Genomic DNA, 9,367 nt, shown 5'->3' on the forward strand with positions numbered 1-9,367 from the left:
TGTGGCTAGTCCTATTAATTAATTACTGGTGTATCGGACACTACAGAAGAATCTTGGTGGCAAAAAAGCCCATCAAGAACTAACACTGGGTGTGTTTCACATCAGACAATTTGATCTTAGTGACATTCTCCAATCACATGTGGGGGATTGTCTTCTGTTTCCTCTAGTTTTAATAGGGACTGAGGGTGAGAAAATGGATCCCAGCAACAATTGTAAACTTGGTTTTCTAAGGAAGCCCTTGCCCACACTCCTAAATTGATAGCTAGGGATGTGACTATAGTGACTTCTGTATGAGCACATAGTTCAGCTGCTGCAGGCCCCTTTTGGACTATGACTGTATTTGAAAAATATGATGATCATTTTGTATCATTCAATGTTTGTCATGTGCATAATAGTATTAATTGACAAAAATATATTATTCTCAATTTTTTGTCCCCAGAATAGGAAAAGCAGTTAGTTCACATTAATGAAAGAAAACTATTTAGGAGAAAAACTTTAAAAAGAATGTCAATCCTCTCATTAAAAACATTCCTATTTTTTCTAAATTCCATTTTTTAAAAATAATTTCCCTTTCAGGTTGACTGTGTGAACAAACATCCAACACAAAAGGATTTTACACACACAGTTTCATAAACTCCTGAAAATAAGGATTAAAATACAGAGTCTAACTTTTATTGTATCATGATGTTATGAGATTATAATACATAATTTTTTAATTTATTTATTATACTCAAAGCAATCTCTTCTGGCAGTTCAGTGGCCAAAATGCAGCCCCTTGTTGACTTAGTAGTTAGTTAAAAAATCAAAAAAATTCAGTAAAATATGTTTATTAAAATTTTACCCTTTTATGGACAGCCTGCTCTCTAGTTTGCTTAAATATACATCTATTTTCTAATCATATAATAAGAAAAGAAGTCTTTCCCCAAGGCAATATTTACAATCTTTGTTGAAATATATAGCTAGAATTTTTTTAACAATAGAAGACGAAAATATATTGTGCAGTACACACCTAACAAGTAAAGCAAAACAGCTATGAAAATCTTTTGTTTGTATGCTACACAAAAATAGAAAAGATCAGAACAATGTCTTTTTGTCTTTATATATAATATAGAGCGAGAGAGTGAGAGAAAGAAAGGTGCCTGCTATTTGTTTTTCTTAGTTGCATAATGATTTATGTATAAATACATTACATTGGAAATCAGTTATTCTTTAACTGTACAACAGTGAAACACCCGTCTTATCTCAGATCTGCACACAGCAGTGCCAAAAGCAGCAATATATTAATGCTTTTTTGATAGTCTAGGTGTGAATTCACTTTGCATAGAACGATGAAATAGATGGTAAAACATTGCAAATTTAAAAGAGGATATGAGAAATGAGCCAAATATTATATAAAGTTTTTTAGATTTCTAAAATAAGATCATCAGATATTCTGAAGATCTGTATGTAATGCAAAACCAAGAATGCATAGTTTGTTATATTGGACCTATATCAACCATAAGGCCTTTTCCCACTTCATAAGAGGAAAATTGTAGATTTCCTAGTCCCTGTACTGGAAAGCTCTCATGGGGTAGTACTTGGCTTCATATTTTCTAGAAGCATGGAACTGGGCTCTTGCCAGGGAAGAAGGATGATCTGGATACTAAGGCACTGGAATGGGATTCAGGAGCTATAGGTTCTCTTCATGCTCTACCACAGATTTCCTGTGTGACCTTGGGCAAGTCCCTGAATCTCCTGTATTTCATATCTCCATCTGTAAAATGAGTATGAAATGTCCGTATTTCACAAAAGTGTTGTGAGAATATATTCATTAAAGTTTCTGAAGCACTCAGATTCAAGGAGCATCTGCTGAAAGTTAGCTTGCCTTTATAGCAACACAGATAATAGTTATTTGAATTTTTAAACAAAGATCAGAACTGGGTTCTATTTTTAAAAATGTGCATTGTTTTAAATACTGCAACGATGCCTTTGGAATTAGTCCAGTGAGTGGAATGCCTGCTTAGGTACATTGCTAAAAAAGCAATAGAGTGGAACTGCTGCTTTACTATCCTTCTAACTCTCACAGAAATGGAAATTTTTTTAAAAATGTAATAGATCCACTTTTTGTTGTAACTGCATATATCGAGCCCAACATTGAACTCAGACAACCACCAAAAGTGAAGAATCTGTATCCGAGGAACACGCACCAAAACAGAATCACAAGGTCTGAAAAGTTGTCCGATTACTTAACACTCTAAGTGTACACTTTACAAAAATAACATTGCTGACTTCCATGATTTTATGCATGAGAATCTCAGCTTTCATTAAAAAAAAAAGTTTCTTACCCTTATGGTTATGGATAAAAACCTCAAAATGTGACTCAAGTGCATCCAGAAGGTAAATAAAAGCAACTTCAAATGTATTGGTTTTTTTTAAATCATAGTTTCTAAGCCAATATCATGATTTTGCAGGGCTTGACACACAAGTTTTGAAGGCTTGGGTTAGACATATAAAACACTTGTGCCATGATGGAGGGAGCTCTTGGTCCCATTACAGTCAACAGCAAAACCTTTGTTGATTTTACCTGGTACAAGTCAGTCTTTTAGAATATGGTGCCTCCTAATCAAACCCATAGTCAGTCAAAGGCCAGATAAAACAAAAGTAGATAAGACTGGAACTTGGAGTATGTTTTCAAAGTCAGAGTTCCAAAACAAAAAATTTACACATTTACATCACATTAACATTACATCTTATTACTTCCAGTCATAGTATAGAAACTGCATGAGGTACAACTTTGTTTCTGGGCATTGGCAAGAATTAACATTCTTCTAAGTGGTGATAGTTTTTCTCTTTAACTAAATGCCAATTTAGCATGGTAGTGCTAGTGTGCCAGCCCACTATAATAAAGTGTTTTGGCATTAAGCAAGGTCTGGAATTCTGAGCACCTGCACCAAATAAACTTGTGGATCTGATTGTTGATAGAAACTGGAGCCTTGGATAATACTTCCAATCTAATATAGAGATGTCCCAAAATGCATAATGTGTGTGTAATGGGTGTGAAGCTAGCAGGAAAAAATGTTGCATGCTGTTTCTTCTCTTCTTATTTAGCTGAAATTCCTTTAGAAAATCCAAGTCATTTATGTTAGTCAGTCTCCTGCCACAAAGTGACTTAAACATGGGTCACTAATCTAGCTATGTTTACATGATGGGATTTAAACCAACATTGGGGGGAACAATTAATTGCTTACTGATTGCAAGGATCCTTTTTCTTTAGTCTAGCATAGAATTTGGTATGAAGAAATTAGGTCCTGTGAGGTCAGATAACACTGTTTAATGCTGAACCCCCTACTAGCGCCTTACATGGGATTTGGCAACCTTTCCCTTGATAACATCAGGCCAGAAGTCTAGTAAATCATGACTCTTGTCCACCAGATAAGATATGAAGTTGATCAATTAAAACTTAAGCAGAGTACTTCAGCAGTTAATAAATCTAAACACTCTACCGTCTAGTTCAGTTACTATTGCTTTGCTTTATTTACAGAGGTTATCTTCAGCAAACAATGTTTATATATTCATGTCCATATTAATTGATGTTTCCTTTAGAAATATAAAATTGTTTTCCCCCATTTGTGCCTCACTTGTAACAAACATATATATTTTAATTATGTAACGATTGAAATATTAGACCAGTAGACTCAGTCCATATAGTTGCTGTCAGAGGTCCCCCCTACTGTTTTGCATTACTGTTTGATTTGTGTATTTGTATTTTTCTCCTGTAAGCATATATATTTTTTATTCTGAAGACTTTTCAATTAAGTTTTTTATAAAGGTTAAGAGAGGTTTGGGCAGAGGATTGACTGTTTTTACTAAAAGCAAATATTTGGCAAAGAGCATTGAAGGAATTTTTTTTATTAAGCCTGCGTGAAATCTTCATATGGAGTCATTAGAATTCAACCATAAAATGCAGATGCGCACATCCCCTCTACTTTTCCTTTTGCAAGTTGTATGTCCCAGTCACTTCACTGAAGGATTGCTTCAGCAAAACTTGCAAGTGATTAAGAACAGTTGGCAAGTAAAACATCTACTAACTGAAAGCATTTGGATGTGAGGTTTTATGTTTATCATTTTGGAAATTGCACTACAATTCTGTAGTGGGAATGATGCATGCAAATCTTTAATACTATTGTTATAATTGTGAATAGAAGTGGATCTATGTAGCATTTACATTGATTAGAGGCAAAGTCTGTCCTCTTTCTCCCCTCCCTTTTTTTTTTTCCAAATTCCTTTTCATGTCTAAGCAGCAAAACATTTTTATTGGTTGCTTAAACTGATTATTTTGTGTTGGTTGTGGGAGAGGACATGATTGATGATGAATCTGAGATGGATGATGAATCCAACTCCCGCTATAAAACTTTCTGCTAGGCATATCTGTCTCTTATTCAGCATGGGGCCTGGAAAGAAATGCGTTTTTGTTAATTGTTTTTGCTTTTGTGCTGTCATTTGTGTCATTCATTCCTGCTTTTCAGCTATTGATCTGTCTCTCCATTTTCTTTTTTGTTTTTCATTCTCCTCCTTGCTATTTGCCCATTATATTGACATGTGGTTGACAGCATGTTGTCAGGGCAGAACTAGTGAAGTATCCCGAAGAAGATAACCAACACTACAGCACTGCCAACTGTCAGAGTAAAATCTGTTCAGTGCAATAGTTCATGTATCATGGTAAAAATCAATGTTTTTATTACTTTGCTTTTCCATGAAGTAGTAAGTATGACGATGAATACCACTCTGAAATGTTCTGTAATGTATATCTATTAATAGTGAAGCAATGTTGTGTATTTCTTCACAACATTTATACAGATTAAATCAAATTTCAAATACTGATTAATTCCTCGCAGCTCTGTAATATCATGTATTAATATTTTGGGGACAATTTTCAAAGCTGGGTACTCAATTTGACACACAGCAACTCAAAATGAACACCGGATTCCTTATTTGAGCACTACACATGGAATTGGGTCCTCTAGATTTGTTGTCCAGATTTGAAAACTGGGTACGCTGATTTCATGTTTATGTCCTAACTGGTTACATGTCCTCAATAGTAATCCAAAAATGTATCTTATGGGCCAGTTAAAATGGGATGAAGTTCAAAAGTTAAAGTTTTAGGTAGTTCATTAGTGGTTTGGTAGAAGTTATTACTAATGGCAAACATGTTGATAGCAAACTGAAACTGATTTTGTACAGATATAATCTTGGATAAAATGCTCATGTGGTTTGAATCTTTAATGTACAAATACAGAATGAGATCTGCAGAAATTCTTTGTAAAGTACAAGGGTTACACAACATACAGAATGCACCAAAAAAAACCCATCAAAAGTTTATTAAGTTCTTAATGAATAGATTCACTAATAGATGTGTGGAGTACATAATATGGAGATATCTAGCTTTTATATTTGTTTTGCTCCTTAAATTTTCTGCCTATTACATCTTTGCTGAAATGTCATTTTGTTAACTCAGAATCTTGTTTTGGTTTTTAATTTCCTATGAGGGCAGCAAGAGTGAAAAATTTCCATTTCATTCTAACAATATATACCAAATAATTTTCATTTAAACAATAGACTATTGTTAAAAAATACCACATACAGTATTCTTATTAAACAGATACTGTTTTATTATTATCCACCATCAACACTTAATACAAAAAGCTTGTCTCATGAAAGAAAATATTGTTTAATTTTAAAGTGAGTTATGTTAATACATACATCAGCGTTACAAAATTGTCATGAAAACTTAGCAACCAAGGCACTCTTTTTCCATCTAGTGCCAAGAAATCAATATTTAGAATGAGAATGAACACCTAGACAAGTCTTTCTGCATAATTTCCAGAAAGAGTACTACAGTGTATGTCTGTTCGTACTGATTCTTTATTAGCACAAACATATTTCATAGTAACACATCTGTGTTCTAGAGTTCATTAAAATAATTGCCAGGTTAAATGTTTTTAGTAGCACTTTGAACAACGTCTGCTTCTGATATCTTGCTAATCGCTGTGTTTTCTTTTACGACAGAGGGTGGTGAAGGCCGATATTGTAAACTACAGTCAAGAGCCTGTGGCAAGAACTGTTAACCCTCCTAGAAGCTCAATGTGTGCAATTCAGTGAACATATTTTTCTTTGTATTGATACCATTGGCAGCCTTTCTTCCCTTGAACAGGCCTAGAGGTTGCCAGGAACTTGGTTTGAACAGAGACCATCACCGTAGTGCAGTTAGAGGTTTCGAAAACTTGCTACGCCATTGTGTGTTGAAAAGCAGCAGGCATTTTGTTTTATTGGCCTAGATTCAAACAGTGGACCACACACTTTGAAAAATTAAGATGTATATTTTTCTGAATTATATTCCCATAAAGCAGTGTAACTGTGTATACATATGCCCTACTATCTTTTTGATTGATGTTGAGGTAAAATTGGATTAGAATTCCTGTATTCAAAATAGTTTTAAAGGCATTACTGCTGTAAGGTATTTTGCCAAGGAATTTTGTCTTTTTTTTTCCTGTGATCTAAACTAACACTCAGCAAAATGTAACTTGGAGAAGCTATTGTCATATTAACATTTGAACCAGTAATATATTTTCTTTAGGAATAATTTGGAAGATACTCCATTGTTATATAGTGCAAAAATGTATAAACTGTATCTAATGAGAAACAGTCCTTGAAATAAAGCTATAATAAGAACATACTTTTTTTTTTTTTTTTTTTTTTGAAAGGACCCAAATTGTCCCCATTGCTACTTGCAAGATGCCAGTAACGAATATTAGTGTACCATATCAAAGTCCTTTTTTTGTTCGATGTAATGCATGTATGTGTTCATGAACGTGGATGAACCTCAATCAGCAGTTTGGTCTGTTTATGATGGGCGATGTATTCGCATGCATTATAAACTGTTGATGAATCAATTAGGTTCAGTCATTTTTAGTTCGTTCATAACCCCCCAGGGATGTTATGCTCCTTGGCAGGAGGGGCTGGATTGGGTTTGGCCCTGGCACTTTTCTTTCCCTATGACCCAGTCTCAACAGCAATTCTTGCCAATACAATTCAGAGTAAAAGCCACTAATAAAAAGTTGTCACTCAGTCTTATCCTCTCTGTGACCAACAAATTTCTTCTTTGCTCCAATGAATATTAGTTATTTCTGGAGAGTCTCTTTCCGACATAGTGTACTCTGGGGCACATCTGAATGGGAAACCCAAGAATGACTTGAGATTTAAGACAGACTGCTTGGTTTCAGCAGAGAGGAGTCTTTCTGAGCCTTCTAAAGGTGGGAAAAGCCAGTAGGAGAGGAAATGAGGCAAGTAATGGGAGTGGACAATCCCAGTGCTTTGCAACCAGTGTGTGAAAGACGAGATTCCAAAAGAGAGTTACAAATGGCATGAATGTGGTATCTGTTGTTTGGCTTTTTTTGGGGGGTGGGGCTCACTGTATTATTTTGAAACTGATCAATATGCAGTGTGAATGGTAGCTTTAACTGGATGGTAGAAAACTAAAAAGGGCTGTGATTTATTATTTCTGAGTGCTCACAAGTGTGCTAGGCACTTCACAGGAACAAGCTGAGGTCAGTCCCCGCCTTAGAGTACACAACCAAACAGGCAGATTTTCAGCATAAGCACGCTCTATTTCAGGTCAAATTGAATAGAGATTGTTTGTTTGTTTTCTGGGCTGGAGAGGGGCAGGTTGGGAAGCTCAATCCTGTTTTCCCCCAACAAATGTACATTTGAGGTTGTACCATCATAATATGATGTGGATGCTGAAAGGAGGTTGAGGGTAAGTCCCTACTTTTCTGCACTTGGCCTTACAAGACACTGAAGTTGGTACAGCCGCCTATTGACTTAGTTGGATTTGTCATAAAAGGGTGATTATTTTTCTATACGTTTAATATTTTCATGGATTGTAATAGTAATAATGACCTCCAAACTGGGCCTTTCTTGTCTAGTTAGGGGCACAAGGGTGAACTTCTGGCCACACTGAATTCACCTTTGGAGTTTAGCACCTCCCAGTTGCTCGTATAAATACAAAGAAATGTTTAACCATTTTATGGCATTTAACTAGCAAACATATATAAATGTTAATTCTTCTTCCCCCTTCCTCCAAATTTTATGTAATACACTTTGCATAACTCTTAGTATTCTTGCTCCATTCTTTATAAATTAGATCAAAAATAAAAACTAACCCTTTTAACTTCTGCACCTGGAAAAAACCTTTCCTCACTTGTTCCTCTTTTCCCTTTCTTTCTCTCTGTCCTGTCCCTCACTCCCCGTTGCCAAACAATTAAAATAACAAAGCAAACCTTTACTGGCCCTTTTCATCAGTGAAAGAGACATTGCCAGTTGTGTTCAAGTTACTTCTTAGCATATGCGCAACGTGCCTCAGGTGGCACATGACCAGGATTCATCAGCTGGTCCACTTGTTGGATCATTAGCTTCCCTGGCCCAGGGATGTAGAAGTTAGTTATTAATTAAAAACCCAAATGCTTTAGTTTTTACATTTAGAAAAAATCTGTTTCATCATTTACCATAGCATTAGTGTTTTTATAGAACAAGCTCTTTTGCCACTGGATACAGCTGCTCTCCCATAGTAATCTTGTGTTCTGCATTTTTCTGTGAGTCTCTTAGTCCTCCTTTCTGCCCCTCCTCTTTTTTTGTACTTTCTTCCTGTTGATCTTTTTCTCCTCCATTCTGTTTTCTCTTCCATTTATATTTTTTAGTTTTTATTTTCTCCATACATGTTTTTTTTTATATTTCTAAAATGTGCTCATTTATGCATCTAGGGTCCATGTATATTATTTACTTACCCTGGGCATCTCTTGTGTTTTTCCATGTCCCCTTCCCTTCCTTATGTTGCCCCTCTTAACCTCCTCATATTTGTCTTTATTGTGTATTGACTCCCACATTCTCCTACCTCCGCCCAGTCTAGCAACCCCATCTAGCTCCATTACCTGTCTACTTTTTAATCCTTACAAATGAGTTTTGCTCTTTTCACTCAGCCCCTGGGGCCCCACCCTGAGCCTTCAGATTCCAGCTGCAGTCCTAAATCCTTAGTTGTAACCTCTTTTGAAGTACTACAGCAGCTGGTGTTAAGGATTCTGGGGTGCATTTGGGATCTTTATAGCCTGGGTTCCACAAGCCTGAGCAGAGAGGCCAAAGATAATTCTTGAGATTAAAGGACACACAGAGGGGAATCGGGTGGATGCTGTGCTATATGGAAGTCAAAGGATATCTGGAGTCTGTGGGGATATCTAGAAACAAATTGTTTAGCAGAGGTTATGTGGTGGGAGAAGCAGATAGTTATTGATTGCATTGTAGGTGTCTGCATGCAAGTGCATATCATTTACTGTCATTC

At 35.8% G+C, this 9,367-nt stretch overlaps 1 protein-coding gene across 5 annotated transcripts in view; it reads left to right on the forward strand.

Annotated features, from left to right (window-relative positions):
• The window catches only part of RAB28 (RAB28, member RAS oncogene family), an 85,148-nt gene extending 78,436 nt beyond the window's left edge, over positions 1-6,712 (forward strand). For 3 of the 5 annotated variants that reach the window (XM_043514146.1, XM_043514145.1, XM_038399398.2), the window contains one exon: positions 6,046-6,712. In XM_043514146.1, coding sequence (XP_043370081.1) covers positions 6,046-6,138 — 93 coding nt within the window. In that variant the 3' untranslated portion in view covers positions 6,139-6,712. Of the gene's footprint in view, positions 1-4,589; positions 4,699-6,045 lie in introns of all 5 variants that reach the window. The other 2 variants (XM_038399397.2, XM_043514144.1) reach the window with 2 other exon arrangements.
• Positions 6,713-9,367: the final 2,655 nt, after the last annotated feature.

This window comes from Dermochelys coriacea, chromosome 4, assembly GCF_009764565.3.
Source record: "Dermochelys coriacea isolate rDerCor1 chromosome 4, rDerCor1.pri.v4, whole genome shotgun sequence".
In the NCBI taxonomy this organism is placed as follows: Eukaryota; Metazoa; Chordata; order Testudines; family Dermochelyidae; genus Dermochelys; species Dermochelys coriacea.